Genomic DNA, 20,198 nt, shown 5'->3' with positions numbered 1-20,198 from the left:
TCGTTTGTTTCATCCTTGCAGTCTTTTTGTTCAGTGATTAAGGAGGAGGTAGATTTGTATGAGCAGAGAGGCAGCTCAGCCAGTGTGCGGGTGTAGATTGTTACAGTGACATTACATTTTTATTAAAAATGAGCAGACAAGATTTTAATCCCAACTCTGATGCTATAGAGACAGATAAGCAGCGATGAAGAGGTTGATACTAGAAGTTTAATGAGTCTGCTGCGTGTTGCTGCTGAGCCCCACGTGTTGCACGCTTGCCAAGCTACAGGTTGGGCACCTGTGACTGTATTTCCTGGTTAAGTTCCATCTGTGATAGGTCTGTGCAAGCAAATCGTCCGGGACTCTCGGAGCACCAACTCCGCCCTATCTCAGGCTCCACTTTATTAAGAAGGAGGTGGGGAGAGAGAGCGATTGAGACTGTATCGAGAGTGAATACTAAGACGTGTGCACAAGCTACGGTGAGGTTCCCTCCTCCCTTTTAAAGCTCACCTGTTGTCCACTGCCCTGCACCTTCTCACATTCCCAGGCACTAGCTCGCTTCTCCTCCTTCCTCGGGGACGATGTTGGACCCTTCCTCCAGCGAGGAGGAATCGGACGATTTGCTGGAAGGAGATGCCGCCAAGGACCCTCCGCTGGCCGGAGGGAGCGGCGGCAGCAGCAGCGCTAGCACCCGCTCCCTGCCCGCCGCCCGGGGCAGCGAGGGGCGAGGGTCGGGCAGCGCTCGCTCGGTCAGCCCCAGCCCGTCGGTGGTCAGCGAAAAGGAGAGGGAAGAGCAGGAGAGGATCCAGCGGGAGGAGGAGGACACGCAGAAAAAGAAGGCGCTGCAGCTCTACGTGTTCCTCCTGCGGTGCATCGCTTACCCTTTTAATGCCAAGCAACCCACCGATATGGCCAGGAGGCAGCAGAAGGTAGGTGAGTGAGTGAGTATGTGTGTGAGAGAGAGAGAAAGAGCCTGGGGCACAGGCGAACTCGACTTCCCCCCCCCCCCGCCCCCTGCAACTGACCAAGAACCCATTGAAACGCCTCCTGTTGTACCGGGAGAGTAACAGGTGCCCCATCCAGATCAATGCAAAGTCTGCTCACCACACTTGGAGATTTGCCTTTTTTAACAAAGTTCGCAGTACTTTTAGTTTGGCCACAATTCCTTCTGTTTTTTGTTATCTAGCTTTGTGTTTGTAGATTTAGAAGGGACCCACTTTTTAAAATCTAAACGTACGTGTTTGTTGTACTTGGACTAGTTCCCCCTCCTGTGAGGCTATCTCAGAATCATAAACTCCAAGCTCAGGTTACTGACACCCATACTGATTTTAGCCACAAACCATACCCCACAGAAGGCGACCATTCGGCCCATTGTGCTTATGTTGGTTCTTTGAAAAAGTGGCCCAATTCATCCCACTAACCATGGCCCTGCATTTCCTTCCCTTTCAAGTACAAATCCAGGTACCGTTGAAAGTTACTATTGAATCTGCTTTCACTACCCTTTCGTTCCAGAAACATTTTCTCGTCTTTGGTTCTTTTGCCTTAACTCTGTTCCTTGGATGCTAACACTTCTGCTAATGGTAACAGAATGAATCAGGCTAAACCATCCACATCCTTCATGACTTTTACTGAATTTTTCTATCAAATGTCTCAATTTTTCTTTGCTGCAAGGAGAATAACCCTAGTTTCTCCAATCTCTCCAAATAACTGAAGTTCCTCATCCCTGGTACCATTCTACTAAATCTCTTGTCCTGCTCCAAGGCCTTCACATCCTTCCTAAAGTGTGCTGCTCAGAATGGAACACAATGCTCCAGCTGAGGCCAAACCAGTGTTTTAGAAAGATTAAACATAACTTCCTTGCTCTTGTTCTCATTGTCCATAAGATTGAGAGCCAGAGGGCACTGACTTTTTTTAAAGGAGATTGGCAAAAGTAACATGAAGGAAAAACATTTTTATGCAGCAGTTAGGATCTGGAATCAACTGCTTGAGTGTATGATGGAGGCAAATTCAGCCCCCTCTTTCAGAAGATGATTGGATAGTTATTTGAGGAGAGAAATTTTCGGAGCTATGAAGAAAGGAAGGGGAGTGAGACTGAGTCTCTCAGAGAGCTTGCATGGACATAAACTAAATGGCTGTATTTTTGTTCTTTTTCTACTCTTCATTATTCAGCCTTTTTAACAGCCCCTCAACTTGTACTGCTACCCTTTTTGAAGATTTGAGTGCGTACAACCTTGGATCTCACTATTTTACACACTTATGTGCTGTACCATGCTACTTCTAGTTGGGGAGTCAGGAGAAATTGGAATTAGAATTTTGGTCACCTCTTAAATCTCCCTTTAACCTTCACTGCTTTAAAAAGGATGAGGGATTTTGATAGAGAAACTGTTGCCATTTGCAGGAGGGTCAGTAACGAGAAGATATTGGTTTAAGTTAATGGCCAAAAAACATCCGGGGTTGGGGGGGGGTGGAATTGAGAATTTTTTTTACATAACGGTTTGTGATTTGGAATAGACTGCTTGACAGCGGTCAGAACATATTCAATATTAACTTTCAAAAGATCTCCCTGCTTGAAAAGGAGAGCTTTGCAGTGCTATCAGGAAAGGACAGGGTACTGAGATTAATTGGATGGCTCTTTCAGAGAGCATGCATGGGCATGATGGGTCAAGTTACTACCTCCACAGCTTGCTCTGTGAACTTGGATGTAAGACTGAATTCTGCTATTTGTTCAATTGGGATTAATTCTAGAGAAATGAAGTGGGCCTGACTTTTGAACCTTGCTTTAGTTGTAATTCTGTCAATTTGTTCAGAGCAATGCTGTTCAATGAGCAATTTCTCGACTGCAGGCTCACAATAACCTACATGGTAACTGAAAATGCCTCACGTTCCCAGGTGTAGTTTATCAAATGTTATGACCATATTGTCATGGTATTTTGATTCTATTCATGAAGCTTCATTTTTTTTGCCGAACGTTCAATCATTAACAATGTTTGCAATTCAGTGAACAAGCGCAACAGTTTATTTTCAGTGTGGCTTTTTCTGTGCTATTTGTTAGCGCACTACCCCTCAAGAGTAAATACATTTTTTTAAAGAAAAGCTCCACTCCCAAGGCTTACCGTTAAATATCACCTTGTGTTTAAACTAGTTAAAGTCAAAGCGAAGAGGTGGGGAAGAGTGACATGGCACAACATATTTCTCATAATCCTCAATTCTTTACAAGGCATTGTTACTTGCTTGTAATCTGGTTTTAGAAGTTGTATTTTACTTTTTGAAATGTAACTTTTGAAGAGCTTTCAACAATTGAGCCAATTTTGCCTCACTCATTTGAATTAATAAGTTGCATTAGGCTTGCAATCGCACTAAACATCATACCAGATACAACTTGGGAAATGGAGCCTGGCTTTTTAAAGCTTTTCTTTTTGCCCATCCGCGATCATTGTGATGGTCCTGGTAGGACATTACATTACTGCTTTTTATCATAGCTGGGTCATTAATGCTAGTGACGAGAGATTTTCTTCCCCGTAATGACATATACAACTATATCTCATACTTTTAACAAATATGAATGGGCTTGTTGTTTCGCTCATGATTATGTACTGCTTTATAAGAATTGGAGTGTTACACTGTGTTTAATGCACAATGCATTTTGTTTTATTGTTGAGGTAGAGCTGTGCCTTGAGGTGGTTAAATAAACAGGCCTTCAGAAGAATTTGAGTTTAATTGTTGTTTTGAGGGGAGCTATGCTGATTGGGAAGTGCTTCTAAGTTTTTAGAAGGAGCCAATATTAAATGACTAGCTTTTTCCTGGGCTATGTCCAGTGGATGGTAATTCCCAGGCTGTCTTGATGTGATGTCTAGTGTTTGTGAGCCCTTCACATCGTATTAATTCAGATGATACTTACTTGATGCAATTCAAATACTTGTTTTTTAAAAAAAAAAACAATTCTTGAGTTGAAACGTGCTGTACTGCTAAGGTATATTGAATTCTTGCCAGTTCTGTGGTCACATCTGTACCTGTATATCTCCAAGTCACGGAGATGTTTGCTGACTGCCAGGTTTGGCTGTTTGTGCTTACCAGCTGCCATCACAGAAGGAATCACTGCAGGTCATGTGCAGTGACTTCATTTCTCTCTGTAGAGAGCAAATGCCTTTTAGGTTTATAACATGTATGGCAGCTTTTAATACATGTAGTAGCTTTGAGGCCATTATAAAAAACATGGATTCATTTCACCTTTTTAAATGGTGAGGCAGTCTGATAGTTCTCACTACTTATTGTTTTTTTCTTTCAAAATAAAAAGCATACTTCCTGCCTTCCTGCTGTTGTGACCTGCATAGTCTTCAGGGCATTAGAGATAAGCTGTCCCTCTACCTTAGGGGTTCTGCAGCACAGCAGCTGATTCCAGCTTGGATAGCAAGCAACTGAAAGTGGGAGTGTGCACAAAGTAACCAATCAGAAAAGGCCAAAGTGAGCTAAGTATTCTAGATCTTATCATGGAAATATTTTTGTTTCTGAAGCACCATTTCCTTTACCAAAAAAAACAATCTGCTTTAAAGTTTTCATCACATTTTGTGCTGTAAAACTTTCTCAAAGGCTGAAGAAAGACTTGCTTTTATACAGGGTCTTTCACAACCTCGGGATGTATGTTTTGCAGCCAATGAAGTATTTCTGAAATGTAGCAGCCAGTTTGGTTTTTGTGGAACCATTCTAAACTCAATGTGGTAGCCCTGTCCTGGTTAAGGTTGTATTCCAGGAGGTCTATCGTGCTATGTGTAGTGATTTATCTTTCAACTTTTGCTAATGACTGAAATTTTAACCCAGCTTGGATAACAGGAAAGCTATAATAATTGACAAGTGATGAGTTGTCCTTTTGGAAGCTCAGCAATGGTACTGAGCAAATAGATTATCCATTTTCAGGGTCCAGTATACAAAATCGATCATGTTATGAGCAGACTTTGCCATGAAAAGAGGAACACTGCCATTTCAAAATGAAAAGAGGAACACTTTTTTTCTGTAGATAAATTGTCCCTAAAACACAATTTTCAGGAATAGCAAGTTTCAAGGCTACAAATTTCTAGCAATATTAAGTGAATTAATTAATAATGGAGAAAAGTTGTACTTTCCCATTTTTGTTCAGTTTTCAGCTCAAGTGAAATATAAATAAGTTTCACCAACGTTTAGCTGACTTTTAATGAGGGAGTTTTTTTGCCAATATACCTTTTCTTTGAAAGCTAAATACGTGGGCAGATGTGATTCACTTCTGAAGAGTGATGTTTATTTTCTGGTTTTGGAATCGTTAATTTTTTATCACCACCGCTCCTGCAATTTAACAAATCTATTTTTAAAAAAAAGTAATAGCAAGGGTTGCTCTCTGCCACAAGGGTTAGAAATTTGATTCTGGTTCAGCTAAACAGGTTTCAGCTCTGGGTTTCTGCCCATCTCCAGTCTACTGCATTTCCTGGGTGCTGTGAGGAAGTCTGATGTGATTGATACCTTCACCATGGCCAAAGTGTGGAGGGTAGGAGTGCAACTAGTTGGATCAGCTGGGCATTAAAAATCATTCATTAGCTTTTATCTATGTTGGAATATACTTTCCTCATTTCTAGGATGAAGATGTCACTTAACTTTTTTTTTAGTGTCTTACTAATTAAAAAATCTATTTTATTTGAATTCTGGAAACAACATTGCTGGGCAGTAATTCTAGCATTTCACGATGCTGAACTAACATTACATTCAAATGGCCAAATTGGAAAATAACTCTAGGGTATGTATAAGCTGACAGCTGCCTCTATTTGGCCCAGCTGTTTTCTGAGCCAGTGTTCCCTCCCTTCCTCTTCACCCACTTCTTCTAATAATTTCACCAAAAATCTTCAAAGTAATCAACAGATATAGACTCAAATTATATTAAATGTAATTAGAACTGCCACATCCACCTTCTCTTCTATAATATTCTGTACTTCCTTGCATATCGTTCAAAATGACCGCATTCAGTGGTACTAGTCCATATAAGGTCAGAAGTGAATTGTTTTCCAACATCACAAGCAGTTGTCTCTGTAATCCATCAATTCTGAAATATTAAGTATTCTGTTATGCTTGTGTAATTTAGGCTTCTGTATTGAGCACTGGGTTGAATTATTTTTCAAGATATTTTGACTCATTGGCTTGTGAGTGAGTTCCAGGTACAATATCCTGGAAGGATTTTCACTTAGCATTCTGTGGAAGATGGGGATGAGGCAAAGCCTTAATGAAGCATGTCAGTTCTCAAAATGTGAAGAAAATAGCTCTTTTCTGTTGAAAGATGTGCTATTTTGAGTAACGGGAATGGCTTTACTGACTTCTCTCTGCAGCTCCTAGTGAAATCTGCCTCTGAACCAGGGGCAGGGTTATGGTCCCAAGATATTACAATGATGTTTTGATCAATGGAATTACCTATAAGCTAACAAACTATTGCTCAAATGATTTTTTTTCACCCCCACCTTCCCACCCCATCTTAATTGTTGACGCCTTACTGGGGGTATGATTTCATCGGAAGCACCAACACTTTGCTACCTCATTCAAGTGATCCTTACTCGGGCCAGCTTTGACAATGAACGGCAGTACTATTTAACCACAGAGGGTTCCAGAGCTGAGTAATGCCTGCCATTCACTCAGGCCTGAGGGTTGATATGGAACACCCTGATGGATTTCCTTCTTCCGACGATAGGATTGCCTCAGCAGAGCTTGGCAAACTTACCACAGACTGGGAATCAACTCTAGGACCAAATTGGCTTCAAGTACTCAATAAATAAACTCATGATTCATCAGGAGAGTCTGATCTTCATATTTTAGTTTTTTATGTACACATCCCGGAAAAATTTAATGATGAATAGAAAGGGTCACTGATAGAAATGTAATTCCTGAAGAAAAAATGAGTTCTGAATTCAAGGTTACTTGTCAAAATACTAGAGATTGACAGGCACTACTCGTGCATCTTTGTCATGTAAGGAACTGTAACTCTTTTCCCAAAGAGTTCTTCCTGAACTTCTCTCCAAGATCTTTTTGTTTGAAATAACAATGTGGTTATTTTCTAAAGTTGATACAGGAATTTGCTCATTCTCTAGCTATGAAGTCCACCTTGAGAAATTAGCCTTATTGTTTCCTTGAAGTTGAGGTTTTAAGGACTGACCTATTTGAAGTTTTCAAGATTATGTTTAGATAAATAGTCATGGATTGTTTGCAAGGTCATAACCAAAGGCCCAAATTTTAACATGATTACCCAAAGAATCAAACAAAGACCTTCCCAAGGTGGTGAGAACATGAAATTCCCTGCCACAAATCAGCATTGCAACAGAGTCCATTTTTACAAGAATTCAATATTCTTAAGAGAAGTATTAAAATATTTTAGGAAATGAGCAGGAGAGTGGGATTAGAATAGGTGGAGAATGAATGTCTTGTTTCTGTCTTGCAGTGCTCAGTGATTTTCTGCAGTCTTAGACCTCTGTTGAAGAAACTGGAGACTTGGAGAGGTGGTGGAAAAGATATTGAGTCTCTTTTCAGCTTTTCCCTTTCCATTTAAATTTGATATTTTGAGCTCTGATTAAAAATGTGGGGAGTAGTGTTGGTGGGGGGAGGAATTTTTCATTCCTACATTAAAACTACCTCAAGCTCTAATTATTTGCACAATGCCATGTATTGCCTCATGACTGCAATTTTCAGAATGACAATCCAGAGCATTGCTTTCTTGGGCTACTCCATAAGGATATCAAGTTGGAGTATTGTGGAAGGAGTCTGTTCTGTATAATGCAGAATTTAGATAAAATGATTAAACCCACAGACCTGTTTATGCAGTGAATCTGGGATTCATGCTTCACTGGAGTTTACACAAGATTACTTACACTTGAGCGGTATCAGGTTCACCATGACAGAGTTGAAGTGCCACGAATACAGCTTTAGAGTACAGCATGCTTATGTTAAGTGTATAACTGATGGATTGCGATTTGCGCACAATTATCAGGAGTATACACTTAAAAGGAGTCATTATGTGGAGTATTGGTGTTTTTCAATTTGAGGCTGCTTGTCAAGTGTAGAGTATGATGTTTATATCTGTAGACTAAGTTCCATTGGCAGATCAGTGCTTACATGTTGAGAATGGAGATGCATATTGTAACAACTAACAGAAAAGTACCCTTTTATTATTCATGAAACAAAACCGATTCCATAGAATCAAATGGAGCATTTCAACTTTGAAGGTATTTTATTTAAAAAAAAAAAGCACTGAAATGACTTTTGTGCTAAGGTGACTACTATTAAATGTTTCTAGACCTTGTGTTGTTGTTTTTCCCCCTTTGTCTTGTCACATGATACCAAGGGCTGAATTTGACCCCCATGAACAGGTGGATTGAAGTTAAAATGCAAGAAATCTGAAACAGGAACTCAGTCTACCCACTTCCAGTTTTAATGATGGTAGGATGAGGGTTGGGTGACTTTAGCAGAATTAGGTTGGTCATTTAAATATTATAATGAGGCAGTGGGCCTTAACAATTGTTCTATTTTTTAATCTCAGGCAGCTGCTTACAGGTAGAAAGATGGGCTGAATCCATGAGGCACGTGCCAGTACATTGCTGCTTGTGGGCCAGGAGGAGTGGGAATGTTTCCTTCAGGCCCAACAAGCGCTTTGGTAAAAACAAAAAACTGCGGATGCTGGAAATCCAAAACAAAAACAGAATTACCTGGAAAAACTCAGCAGGTCTGGCAGCGTCGGCGGAGAAGAAAAGAATTGACGTTTCGAGTCCTCATGACCCTTCAACAGAACTAGGTGAATCCAAGGAGAGGGGTGAAATATAAGCTGGTTTAAGGTGGGTGGGGGGAGAGAGAAATGGAGGTGGGGGTGTGGTTGTAGGGACAAGCAAGCAGTGATAGGAGCAGATAATCAAAAGATGTCACAGACAACAGAACAAAAGAACGCAGAGGTGTTGAAGTTGGTGATATTATCTAAACGAATGTGCTAATTTAGAATGGATGGTAGGGCACTCAAGGTATAGTTCTAGTGGGGGTGGAGGGGCATAAGAGATTTAAAAATAATGGAAATAGGTGGGAAAAGAAAAATCTATATAAATTACTGGGAAAAACAAAAGGAAGGGGGAAGAAACAGAATGGGGGTGGGGATGGAGGAGGGAGTTCAAGACCTAAAGTTGTTGAATTCAATATTCAGACCGGAAGGCTGTAAAGTGCCTAGTCGGAAGATGAGGTGTTGTTCCTCCAGTTTGCGTTGGGCTTCACTGGAACAATGCAGTGTTAAAATGGCAAGCGACAGGGAGGTTTGGGTCTTTCTTGCAGACAGACCGCAGGTGTTCTGCAAAGCGGTCGCCCAGTTTACGTTTGGGGTCTCCAATGTACGTGTCTGGCCCATCTCCCGCGCATCCGCCCTCATGCCTTCTCCTCCCTCCCAGAAACATGATAGGGTCCCCCTTGTCCTCACTTACCACCCCACCAGCCTCCGCATTCAAAGGATCATCCTCTGCCATTTCCGCCAACTCCAGCATGATGCCACCACCAAACACACCTTCCCTTCACCCCCACCCCCGGCAGCATTCCGTAGGGATCGTTCCCTCCGGGACACCCTGGTCCACTCCTCCATCACCCCCTACTCCTCAACCCCCACCTATGGCACCTCCCCATGCCCACGCAAAAGATGCAACACCTGCCCCTTCACTTCCTCTCTCCTCACCGTCCAAGGGCCCAAACACTCCTTTCAAGTGAAGCAGCATTTCACTTGCATTTCTCCCAACTTAGTCTACTGCATTCGTTGCTCCCAATGTGGTCTCCTCTACATTGGAGAGACCAAACGTAAACTGGGCGACCACTTTGCAGAACACCTGTCTGTCCGCAAGAATGACCCAAACCTCCCTGTCGCTTGCCATTTTAACACTCCACCCTGCTCTCTTACCCACATGTCTGTCCTTGGCTTGCTGCATTGTTCCAGTGAAGCCCAACGCAAACTGGAGGAACAGCACCTCATCTTCCGACTAGGCACTTTACAGCCTTCCGGACTGAATATTGAGTTCAACAATTTTAGATCTTGAACTCCCTCCTCCATCCCCACCCCCTTTCTGTTTCTTCCCCCTTTTTGTTCTTTCCAATAATTTATATAGATTTTTCTTTTCCCACCTATTTCCATTATTTTTAAATCTCTTATGCCCCTCCACCCCCACTAGAGCTATACCTTGAGTGCCCTACCATCCATTCTTAATTAGCACATTCGTTTAGATAATATCACCAACTTCAACACCTTTTTTGTGTTCTTTTGTCTGTGACATCTTTTGATTATCTGCTCCTATCACTGCTTGCTTGTCCCTACAACCACACCCCCCCCTCCACTTCTCTCCCCCCACCCAACCTCCCCCACCTTAAACCAGCTTATATTTCACCCCTCTCCTTAGATTCACCCAGTTCTGTTGAAGGGTCATGAGGACTCAACGTCAACTCTTTTTTTTCTCCACCGATGCTGCCAGACCTGCTGTGTTTTTCAAGCTCTTTGGTAAACCCTTCCCACTGACCGACCACCAGCTGCTCTCTTTGATTTCCAATTCCTAACCATCAAATGCTCTTCATCCCTTCCCACACCCACCTCCAATCACCAAATGCTTCTCCCCCTGCTCCCCAGATTGCCATAGAACACTCAGTACACCCACGTGCTATTGTAGGTTGCGACCCTGTGAAGCAGGTGCTCCACTTGAAAACCCTTCAGGCTTACCTGGGGGCCAGAACCCCACATCAGGGCACTTTGCAGTTAAATTCTGCAGGAAATTGGTGTACTTCACCCTTATGTTCGCCCCGCCCCCACCCCCTCCCCCATTTGCCCTCTTGGTTAAATCCAGATTCCTCTAACTCCTAAAGCAAGGGGTGTTGAAGTCCACAGCATCATTGGACTTTGGGAGTGTTGTAGCAACCTAAATTTTGATATCTTAAAGAAGCAGTATGTCTGGGGAAGGGTTATGATTGGTAATAATAATTTGCTTCATGGGTTCAGCATTATTTTATTGTCCCTTACACAGTAATGGGTGGGAGTGTTACCACTTGTATTTGATCATGTGGAAAGGCTCTGTGAGTGAGAAATCATGAGAGCAAAATGGATTTGAGAGAACAGTGGGTGAGAAATTGAGAGCAAACTGGATTTGAGGAAACAGTGGGTGAGAAATCATGAGAGCAGAATGGATTTGAGGGAACAGTGTTTAAAGGTGACACCTAATTCTAAGAATTTTTTTTGTATTTTAAGTGGGCTTTAATATTTAACTACAGGGAGTGGAACAAACTGACATGTTTCTGCTGATTTTTAAAATCAATCATTTCTTTTTCCATTTAGTGTCATTTCCCATATTAAAATCAAAGGATGATCCAGCCCATTTGAGTGATGTCACTGAAAAATTGCATTACAAAATTAATAAAATTGTTTCTATATATCAGAATTTGTGCAAAATATATCACTTACCCATAAAATTTGAAGCAATGGAATGCTTTATCATTTGCTCCAGGAGTTTCATAAAACATTGCAAGCTGTCTCATGCTATTTATGTATGCTTCCCTCTTATTCCTAATTTTTCCATTAAGTAATTGGTGAATCCATTTTGTGCTTATGGCCTACTAAAGATTGCTTGAAATCATCGAGTTACTGAGATACTAGCAACTTCTTTTCCTATTCGGACACACTGAACATTGCCCTGACAGTATAATTTGTATATTTTTTTGATTTTTGTGTATTTACACAATTATTTCTGTTTTAAAAGTTATAAAATCTTAGAATAATTTGTTAAAGGAATTTTGCCACTTCATTGTGAATGTGATTCTGATTGTAACAAAGAACCTGATTTTTTTTTTCCATTGTGCAATAAATATGTTTTGCAGTGTGAAATCTCCTCTGTCCTTGTGCAGTAGTTTGCAAGACAATATTTGTAAGGTCCCCGAGTACCATTTTGGGTGCGTGGAGCTAATTTACACCCACCTCCTCACTAATGCCATTAGGTAGGATGCACCTACTCGTGGTCTTTGTGTTTTTATGGCACATGTGGATTGCAAAGTTGTTTTTACATTATATTTCTTTGAATTTTCTGTTTACTAAAATTTTAATGCAGAGGAGCGTGAAGTGATAAATTTTAATTGGAAGAATGAGGACCGCCGAAATAAACTAAATGGTATAGTTTTTAAGTGGCTGGGTTAAATTCTGCCCTCAGAATGTGGCAGATATTTACCACTTTTGAAAAGAACACATGACTGCAAATCAATACATAAAAATCAAAAATAAATGAAGGTAATTATGAAGATGACCATTGCAAGTCCACTATCATCTGCAGGTTCAAACATAGGGCACTGTACCAATCCAATAGACACAATGATTCAGCACAGAATGCAGCAGAATTCAAACCGTTGTGTCAGTGATTTTTGGTAGACAATTATCCACATAAAGTCACACCACTGCTCTTTCCCTATAGACCTGTAAAATTCTCTTCAATAATTTATTTAATTCTATTTGAAAGTTATGGTTAAGTCTGCTTCCAGCTCCCTTTCAATCAGCATGTTCTAGATCATAACATGCTATGTAAAAAAAAATTCCCATGTTGCCTCTGGTTCTTTTGCCAATTACCTTAAATCTATGCCCTCTGGCTACTCTTAAAACAAAATAATGATTTTGTACACTTACATCAAACCTCCTCTTAACCTTTTCTGCTCTATGAAGAACAATCCCATCTTCTCCAGTTTCTCTTAACTGAAGGCCCTCTTCCCTGCTATCATTGTGGTAAGCCTATTCTACACCCTTAAGATCTTGACTTTTGTGGTGTCCAGAATTTAAACAATACTCAAACTGAGGAATAAACAGTATTTTATGATGGTGTAACAAAACTTCCTTGCTTTGGTCTAAAGCCAGGATTCCATATGCTTTAACTTTAAGCAGCCCTGCCACCTCAAACACATCCAGATAATTCCATCCCTGAACTCCCACCCCTGCCACTTAAAAACTATACCATTTAGTTTATATCGGCTCTCCTCTTTCTTCCAATTAAAATTTATCACTTCACGCTCCTCTGCATTAAAATTTTAGTAAACAGAAAATTCAAAGAAGTATAATGTAAAAATGTCATTGCAATCCACATGTGCCATAAAAACACAAACAGACCACAAGTAGGTGCATCCTACCTAATGGCATTGTTTGCAGCAGTAAACATAGGAACACAATCCACTTCCTGATGGGAGAGACCACCTATCGTCTCCTGGCAGTGGAAAAACCTTCTGCAATTGTCAGAAGTGAGAAGGGGCTGATGCGAGAAACTTGCTTACGGTGGGGTGTCAAATATGCTCATTAAAGAACCAATTATCCTTGAGCCCATTGGAATTTAGTGATTGTTCAGGGATTAAACAGGAGTCGCACAGCTTTTCCATTTATTGTTTGTCCCTAATTTCTATTTACAGCCAGGAAACTACTGTTTGCCAGTATTAGCACATGAATTTCTTTTGCATACAGTTTCTTTGGAAGTACTACTTGATTTAAAATAAACATCTTAATTCCACAATTAATATCATAGCAGAGCTATGAGTACTAATTTTGAAGCTTTAATGCGTGATACATTTCCCTGAAGTTTAAGAGAAGTTCAACAATCCCAACAGATCTGAGCTCAATATGGAGTGCAATTTGGACACATGACTTCTGCACTCCAGTGCTGATTCTCTGCCCTGTGCTTCTTTCAAATGGGGCTCAGGATCATAGCCTTTACTGTTTTTAGTCTCATCCTTTCCAGTTTCATTGAACATTGGATCAGCTGCACTCCTCTGGGTTTAACTTGAAACCCAACATGCTGTTAAAATGACAGCTGTATTTAACATTTTTAACTTTAATTATACTTTTTGGGGATGGGGGAGGAGGGGATGTGGAATTTTGTGTTGAATTTGTGGTACAAACAACTTATTTTACACTCAAATTTATTATTGACAGCATCTGGGTGGAGGTTGCCATGGTAATCTCCATACCAAGTAATGTAACAGTGTGCTGTTTACCAGACACTCTTGGCAGTGTATGGAAAAGACTGATGCTTGCAGTGAAAACATACATACATATTGTGACAGCTCCTAATTCATATCTCTGCTTGGATTTAAATTGAGCCACAACTGCCAAAATCTGTGTTCACCTTTCTTTTATCCAGTGAATACATGGTTGTGGCTGTTTGTTTGGACAGCATTTGTCTATATTGTTGAGACCAGGTTTTACATTTACCTATTTTTAATTTTGAACCAGCCTGCTGGTTCAAATCAAACGTCTTCTCTTACAAAGACTAGCAGCAGAAGATTTTAAAACAAAAATCTTTTTAGAAATCTGTGCAAATCATTTCTTGTATCTTAATCTGAAATGACAGCTAGGCAGAAGTTTATGGCATTTTGTGTTGAATTTGTGGTACAAACAACTTATTTTACACTCAAACAATTTATTATTGACAGCATCTGGGTGGAGGTTGCTATGGTAATCTCCATACCAAGTAATACCAACTGAAGTTCCATCCCTCATGTTTCGAACCCACCCAGGATTACAGGTATCTCTGGGACATACAACGCTCCTCAGACTGCTGTTCCCATTGCATTCTGAGATCCACACTCAGTGCCATGCACCGCCATATGAACATACTTGACCTCTGCCTCCAGCAGCACCGCCACACCCTTTTTCAAAGCTGCGCGTGCCCCCAGTTTATTTTATTCTTCGTCTCATCCGATGCCTCAACAAGAAACTTTTTCTCTTTCTCTCAAGTGCTAAGGAACACAAGCTCCAACAATTCATCAACACCAACACCTATCTAGGACCCTCCACCCCTGCCTGTCCCTCCGTCCCCACCCTTTCTTCCAATCCCAGCCCCGGCCATGTATTCACCATACCCCCTGACCTTCCCTTCTCCGATGCTAAACGTTCAGTGCTTAGCAAAGGACTTAGTTTCGTACCCTTACGGCCTCATCACAATGAATTTCGGGCTCGGCACAATGCTGAACTCTTCTTCCGCCATCTTCATCTCCGTGCTCACGTCTTTGGGCAGGAGTCCTCTCCCCATTCAACGGATCCTTTTACCCATCTCCAATATTCTCCCTCCACCTGGACCCGTCCCTCTGGATTCTTATCTTCTCTTGATCTTTTCATTGAGAACTGTCGGCGTGACATTAGTCGTCTCAATATCTCTGCTCCTCTCACCCATTCTAACCTGTCTCTCTCTGAACTTACTGCACTCCGTTCTCTCAGGTCCAACCCTGACATTGTCATCAAACCCGTTGACAAAGGTGGTGCTGTTGTTGTCTGGCACACTGACCTCTACCTCTCAGAGGCTGAGCATCAACTTGTAGACACTTCCTCCTACCTCTCCCCGGACCATGACCCCACCACTGAACATCATCAAGCCATTGTTTCCAGGACTGTCACTGAGCTCATCTCCTCTGGGGATCTTCCTTCCACAGCTTCCAACCTGATAGTCGCCCAACCTCGGACAGCCCGCTTCTACCTCCTACGCAAATCCACAAACAGGACTGTCCTGGCAGACTGATCGTGTCAGCTTGCTCCTGCCCCACAGAACTCATTTCTTGCTATCTTGACTCCATTCTCTCTCCCCTTGTCCAGTTCCTTCCCACCTACATCCGTGATTCCTCTGACACCCTACATCATATCAACAATTTCCAGTTCCCTGGCCCCAACCGCCGCCTATTCACCATGGATGTCCAATTCCTCTACGCCTCCATCCCCCACCAGGATTGCCTGATGGCTCTCAGCTTCTTCCTTGAACAGAGGCCCAAACAATCCCCATCCACCACTACTCTCCTCCGTCTGGCTGAACTTGTTCTCACACTGAACAATTTCTCCTTCAACTCCTCTCACTTCCTCCAAATAAAAGGTGTGGCTATGGGTACCTGCGTGGGCCCCAGCTATTCCTGTCTCTTTATGGGGTATGTGGAACATTCCTTGTTCCAGTCCTACTCCAGCCCCCTCCCACAACTCTTTCTCCGGTACATCGATGATTACTTCAGTGCTGCTTCATGCTCTGGCCTGGACCTGGAAAAATTTATTAATTTTGCTTCCAATTTCCACCCCTCCATCATTTTCACATGGTCCATCTCTGATACTTCCCTTCCTTGACCTCTCTCTCTCAATCTCTGGTGATAGACTGTCCACCAATATCCATTACAAACCTACCGACTCCTACAGCTCCTCACACCCCGCTTCCTGTAAGGACTCCATCCCATTCTCGCAGTTCCTTCGTCTCCTGTCGCATCTGTTCTGATGATGCCACTTTCAAAAACAATTCCTCTGACATGTCCTCCTTCTTCCTTAACCGAGGTTTTCCACCCACGGTGGTTGACAGGGCCCTCAAATGTGTCCAGCCCATCTCCCGCGCATCAGCCCTCACACCTTCTTCTCCCTCCCAGAAACATGATAGGGTCCCCCTTGTCCTCACTTATCACCCCACCAGCCTCCGCATTCAAAGGATCATCCTCCACCATTTCCACCTACTTCAGCATGATGCCACCACCAAACACATCTTCCCTTCACCCCACCCCCCCATCCCCGGCGGCATTCCGCAGGGATAATTCCCTCCGGGACACCCTGGTCCACTCATCCATTACCCCTTATACCTCAACCCCCTCCCATGGCACCTTCCCATGCAACCGCAGACGATGCAACACCTGCCCCTTTTACTTCCCCTCTCCTCACCATCCAAGGGTCCAAACACTCCTTTCAAGTGAAGCAGCATTTCCCTTGTACTTCCCTCAATTTAGTCTACTGCATTCATTGCTCCCAATGCTGTTTCCTCTACATTGGAGAGGCCAAACACAGACTGGGTCACTGCTTTGCAGAATACCTTCTGTCTCTCCGCAACCATTACCCAGACCTCCCTGTCGCTTGTCATTTCATCACTGCACCCTGCTCTCTTGCCCACATGTCCCTCCTTGGCTTGCTGCATTGTTCCAGTGAAGCTGAGCGCAAACTGGAGGAACAGCACCTCATCTTCCGACTAGGCACTTTACAGCCTTCCGGACTGAATATTGAGTTCAACAATTTTAGATCATGAACTCTCTCCTATATCCCCACCCATTTCCGATTTTTTTTTTTTTTTCCCCCCTCCCCTTTTTTTCCAAAATTTATATAGATTTTTCTTTTCCGACCTATTTCCGTTATTTTTAAATGTATTTCCATCCATTGTTTTATCTCTACCTTTTAGCCTTTTTTTTTGACTCCTTCACTCCACCCCCACACCAGGGCTATCTGTACCTTTCTTGTCCTGCTTTCTACCCTTAATTAGCACATTCCTCAGATAATATCGCCACCTTCAACACCTCTTTGTCTTTTTGTCTGTGACATCTCTTGGTAATCTCCACCTATCACTGGCCCTCTATCCAGCTCTATCTGTCCCACCCACCCTTAAACCAGCTTATATTTCACCTCTTTTCTATTTTTACTTAGTTCTGTTGAAGGGTTTATGGTGTTGTTTCACACCTGATGCCCTATACAATAGCAGTGTACAGATGGGGGATCGTGTGGACCAGGATGCCACCAGAAAGCTGTACACAGATTTCTTGACAGCTGGCAGTATTTCTGGTGGGTACATGTGAAAGTCTATTTTTGGTGTACATACACATGAGTAGGAACTTTTCTACCTACTAAATACAAGGAAACATCACTTTTGCTGTGTGTTAAACCTCTGTCTTCTAAATAGACAAGTGATAGAGTTCATCAACAACCAAATGCCTGTTTTAAAGTTTTATTACAAATACACTTGGCTCTCTGCTAACATGAGAGCTTTTTCTGGGGGGGTGGGGTGGTGGGGGGAGAAAAAGCTTAAACTTTGCTTTGTCCAATTGTGTAGTTTTGTGTTCTGAAGAATTGATTAAACCAGTTCTTGTGATGACTCAGTTGGTAACCCATTTTAAAAACAAGCAAGCCTGTGGTCTGATTCCTGGTTGTTAACCAGCACAACAGTAAGAGTATTGGAATGGGGGGGAAAATCGACCAATTGCTGGCTTCCAATTGCAGTCCAGTGACCCCTGTGGGGAAGTGAATTGGGTAAGAAATGAACCCATGTAGGGGTTGATTGATTTTTTTATTTTTTTCTGTCTTTGCTGTCCCCCATTGATCAGAAGTCTCGATATTGGGTGGTGGCAGACTCGTACATGAGCAAAGCATTTGTGAAACTGATTCTCCATGGAATATTAACCGCAGTAGGCTTGAATGCCTTCATGAGTAAAGGTGAGCATTGAATCTGCCCTGTTTGGCCACTATCCTCTGCTTTTTAGGGTCAACATAAACCTTGGAAGAACAATTAAATCCCTCATGACAAAATGTGCTCATTGAAGATCCCTGCCCAGTTGTATGGACAAAGTAGTCTAGGCAGCAGATACATTTGTAATTGTCAGATTGACTCAGTTGTCTAATCAGTTGAAATAAGTGTTTTTCAAATATTGACAGCGTTGAGTTTCTGCAATATTTGTTTCAATGAGGTACAAGGTTAGTGGCGATTAACTCAGTGAGTGATGATATTGTGGTTTTGGCAACATTTTGAGGGCTCAAATGGTGGCTGGAGTTTCCATGGTTACCCATAATCTATAAACAAGGATATATACTTCCAGCTAATTTTTTAAATAAAAAATCATAATTTTTAGGTATGTTACTGCAAAGTTTAACTTGTGGAGATTTAGTATGAAAACCAACCAAACACAGGTGAAGTCACCTAATTGTTAACTTCAACTTTGTAGCATGTATAGATCTATTTATAGTAAAGTAAATTAAAAGTTGGAAAATGTAGTAATATTTAGTTCATTGTGTGCTGAACCTGGGCAGAAGTCTGATGGGTATATATTTAAAAGACCTGGCTGACTTGCCCATACTAGAATCCTGTTGTGTGCAGCTTTATCATACACTCCTAAGGCAGCAAGGGCATCTTCTCACGTCTAGCAACTTCTTCTTTACATATGAGTGTTGTGTTCTCCACAATATCATTGGAACACAATGTAATTTAAGTATGAGCCTGACAACATTGACACACTGCTGCCAAAACTTCAGCAACTGAGGTTGTTCCCAAAATTGATGTTTGGCCTTCAAGACTTCATTAAAGTGGAGGGATAACCATATGTAAAATAATAAATGTCAGGAGCAGTTCAGGGGCTTGAAACATACAGGATTGTGGTACACAAACTATGCCAAAGATATTCCTCCTACATGATCAAAATTCCACCCCCACACCCCAACCCACCAACATAGTTGCATCAGGAACTGCATTGGGGCTAACTCATTACATGTTGAAACTTCAAACCCTGCCATGCTACTTAACGAAGGACAATTAAGAGTCTCAATCTACTTTCTTGTGGACATGGTCCAGCTTGAAACCACTGCCTAGACTGTACAAATTGCCACTAAATTGGTTACTTCACTCAAAAGCCACTGGATGGGCTGAGGTATGCTTGATGGCAGGTAGGGACAGTGCCACTTTCCAGCCTTGCTGCCGATTTGAGGCCCTTGAGTGAAATTAATGCTTACATAAGGGCCTTGTTCTGCAGCTGCTAGTATTCAGTGGTGGGCGGGGAACTTGTCGTGCAGGGGGCAAGACATGCCAGCTTGTGAGCTTCCTGAGGAGGGTGGGATGCTTGGTCAAAGACATCCAGTGCCTGATTGAGAGACCCTGTATTGGGAAGGAGGGACCTGTTGTGAACACCCTCCCCCTTCTGCAACCTGTCACCTGTGGCCTGGGTCCCTTGACAATCCTGGGCCTTGGGTAGGTGTATTACTGGTAGCGGCCACTTCCTCCCTGGTATTGCTGCCAAACAGTGCTGGCCTCTGGCACTTAATTCTGTGGGCCTCCTCCAGAGAAGGCAAATGCAGGACTCTTGCCATCTCGCCAGCCAGCAAGCGAGACCCTTGTTGCCTCCACTAAGTACTGCCTAGAGTGTTTTGAATTTCACACTTCCTCAGTAAGGGTTGATCTTGTGAAACTGGACCCAAGACATTTTGGAGTAGCAATGAATTTCTACCCCACAGCTTTCAGTGTAAGGCTTATATGGTATTGGCACCACTTGACTAATATGTAAAATTATTTTGGTGGGCACCTGGAGAATTGTTTTTAAATTCAATTGAGCAGAGATTTTTAACTTGCTGGTTTCCAGTAAGATTAAACCAAGACATTGAAGTTTTAGTTGGAGACAGATTCCAGTGTAATTTGTTTGAGAAAAATTGAACAGGC

The 20,198-nt window shown here is 42.2% G+C and overlaps 1 protein-coding gene across 7 annotated transcripts in view; it reads left to right on the top strand.

The window, feature by feature from the left end:
- The first annotated feature begins 403 nt into the window (after positions 1–403).
- cadps2 (Ca++-dependent secretion activator 2) overlaps positions 404–20,198 on the top strand; it is an 829,148-nt gene continuing 809,353 nt past the window's right edge. For all 7 annotated transcript variants that reach the window (XM_041216037.1, XM_041216039.1, XM_041216038.1 and 4 more), the window contains exon 1: positions 404–908. In XM_041216037.1, coding sequence (XP_041071971.1) covers positions 561–908 — 348 coding nt within the window. In that variant the 5' untranslated portion in view covers positions 404–560. The remainder of the gene's footprint in view (positions 909–20,198) is intronic.

This window comes from Carcharodon carcharias, chromosome 21 (assembly GCF_017639515.1).
Source record: "Carcharodon carcharias isolate sCarCar2 chromosome 21, sCarCar2.pri, whole genome shotgun sequence".
NCBI lineage: Eukaryota > Metazoa > Chordata > Chondrichthyes > Lamniformes > Lamnidae > Carcharodon > Carcharodon carcharias.
Note: the sequence above shows the minus strand (reverse complement) of the source record. Positions and strands in the feature narration are given on the sequence as shown.